General features: G+C 48.5%; 1 protein-coding gene across 1 annotated transcript in view; it reads left to right on the top strand.

The window, feature by feature from the left end:
- Positions 1 to 717: 717 nt before the first annotated feature.
- The window catches only part of LOC149816816 (DExH-box ATP-dependent RNA helicase DExH18, mitochondrial-like), a 34,224-nt gene continuing 32,306 nt past the window's right edge, over positions 718 to 2,635 (top strand). Inside the window, exon 1 of the mRNA XM_089987534.1 lies at positions 718 to 2,635. This exon is cut by the window's right edge and continues 327 nt beyond it. Coding sequence (XP_089843660.1) covers positions 777 to 2,635 — 1,859 coding nt within the window. The 5' untranslated portion in view covers positions 718 to 776.

Here is a 2,635-nt window from a genome sequence, read left to right as displayed (position 1 = left end):
TTGCATTTATTACGTGAGTTTCCTATATATTTCTCATAAGCATGTTTGTTTCATTGATTGTAGGAAAGATGCCTATTTCCTATGAAAGAGCCATACATTCTGACCCGGATCCGGGTAACTTTAACATTATTTTGTTTGAACCGAACCTGGATTTAGATATAATAATATCAGAACCAATTTCAACGGGGTGGATCTCTCTCTCTCTCTCATGTGTAGGGTTTAGGGTTTAGGGAGGGAGAGGTTAAAGTAGGGGTGGCAATTTCTGACATGACCTGCCAACCCGCTTCTTAGGCGGGTTCGGGTTTGGCTTAAACGGGTTCGTATTGTAAATGGGTCGACCCACCTGACCCGTTTATTAAACGGGTCGGGTTCGTGTAAGGGGTATGCCAACCCGCCAACCTGCCCACTAACCCTCTCGCCAACCCGCTCGCTAACCCGCCAACCCGTAAACTTTTTAATGTAAAACCTTGAACCCCACCTGCCAACCCATTTACCCGACCCGACCCATTTATTAAACGGGTTAACTGTGTCGTGTCAGGTTACCCATTTAATAAATGGGTCGGGTTCGTGTTTGCCACAGCCGACCCGTTTAATAAACGGGTCGGGTTTGTGTTGAGGTATGCTGACCCGCCAACCCGCCGACACGACCCGATTGCCACCCCTAATCAATAATTCTCGAAACACAGTCTCTTCTAGAAATGAAGCCAGAACACCAGTTATTCCCAACAAACCGTGCTAATAAAGCAACAAAACCCTAACCCGATGTTTCTCCTTTAATGGCGACGGGTCCTTCTTTCTTCCTCTCCAAGATCCCCTTGAGAAGCCGAAGGCTGTCGGCCAGGATTTTTCATCCTGCTCCCCAAAACCCTAACCCGAGTAAAATCCCGCGAACCCAATTCTTTCCCTTTCGTTTGTTGAATAAGCCATGCCCTTGTTCCAATCTCGGAAGAACCTCTTCTTTGTCGTTTAATCGAGCTCATTACCGGTTACCATCCCTACATTTCGATCACCATGTTCGGAAATTGGATTATACTGTTTTGAAGAGGTGTTTCTCTTCCAGCTCCAGAGACGTCGGCTCGATAGATCCCTCTGAGGTATACCGTCGTCTGTGCGATTCGGAGAAGGGCGACAAGCAGACGAAGTTGGACTGGCAAGCGCTCGTCAAGATCTTCCGCTCGTTCGCAAAGTCCGCGTGGGCCTGCGATCAGGCCCTTGCCGTCTACATCAGCAGGTCATTCTTCCCCACCGCTGCTAAGAAGTTCAGGGCTCTCTTCCTTAGCAAATGCCCAGATGACGTCGCGAGGCATCTCATTTCTGTTGGCCCTTGCGATGAGTCGCATCGATTCCTCTTCCCCATATTCGTGGACTTCTGCCTGGAAGAGTTCCCAGATGAGATCAAGCGCTTCCATGCATTGGTTGAATCTGCAGACCTCACAAAGCCACACACATGGTTCCCCTTCGCTCGGGCGATGCGGAGGAAGATCATCTATCATTGCGGTCCGACCAACAGCGGCAAAACGTACAATGCCCTCCAGAGGTTCATGGAGGCTAAAAAGGGGGTCTACTGCAGTCCACTGCGTCTCCTTGCCATGGAGGTCTTCGACAAGGTAAACACTTTAGGGGTGTACTGTAGTCTTCATACTGGCCAGGAGAAGAAAAGTGTCCCCTTCTCGAACCATGTGGCCTGTACGGTAGAGATGGTGTCAGCGGACGAGCCATATGATGTTGCTGTAATTGATGAAATTCAGATGATGGCTGACCCTTATAGAGGGTATGCTTGGACTCGGGCATTGTTGGGATTGAAAGCAAATGAGATTCACCTGTGCGGGGATCCTAGCGTTCTGAAGATTGTAAGGAAGATTTGTTCAGAGACAGGCGATAAATTGGTTGAGCACCATTATGACCGGTTTAAGCCTTTGGTGGTGGAGGCAAAGACCCTTCAAGGGGATCTCCGGAATGTGCGATCTGGGGATTGTGTGGTAGCATTCTCCAGGAGAGAGATATTTGAGGTGAAATTGGCGATTGAGAAGTTCACGAGTCATCGATGCTGTGTTATCTATGGGGCTCTGCCACCGGAGACAAGGAGGCTCCAGGCCAGTCTGTTCAATGATCAGGATAATGAGTATGATGTGCTTGTGGCCAGTGATGCTGTGGGAATGGGGTTGAATCTTAATATTAGGAGGGTGGTTTTCTATGGTTTGTCAAAGTATAATGGGGACAAGATACTCCCTGTTGCTGCTTCGCAAGTGAAACAGATTGCAGGGCGGGCAGGAAGGAGGGGAAGCATATACCCTGATGGACTGACGACCACTTTGCACTTGGATGATCTCATGTATTTGATCGAATGTCTGCAGCAGCCATTCGATGAAGTTAAGAAGGTTGGGCTCTTTCCTTTCTATGAACAACTGGAGCTGTTTGCTGGGCAGACACCCAATGTAACTTTCTGTGAGCTTCTTGAGAAGTTTGGAGAGAATTGTCGTTTGGATGGATCCTACTTCCTTTCTAAGCACGACCATATAAAGAAGGTGGCACAGATGTTGGAAAGGGTCGAGGGATTGTCCTTAGAGGACCGGTTCAATTTCTGCTTTGCTCCAGTGAATGTGAGGGACCCTAAGGCTATGTTTTATCTCCTGAA

The sequence above is a fragment of the Nuphar pumila genome, chromosome 14, assembly GCF_984573655.1.
Source record: "Nuphar pumila chromosome 14, dmNupPumi1.hap1.1, whole genome shotgun sequence".
In the NCBI taxonomy this organism is placed as follows: Eukaryota; Viridiplantae; Streptophyta; class Magnoliopsida; order Nymphaeales; family Nymphaeaceae; genus Nuphar; species Nuphar pumila.
Note: the sequence above shows the minus strand (reverse complement) of the source record. Positions and strands in the feature narration are given on the sequence as shown.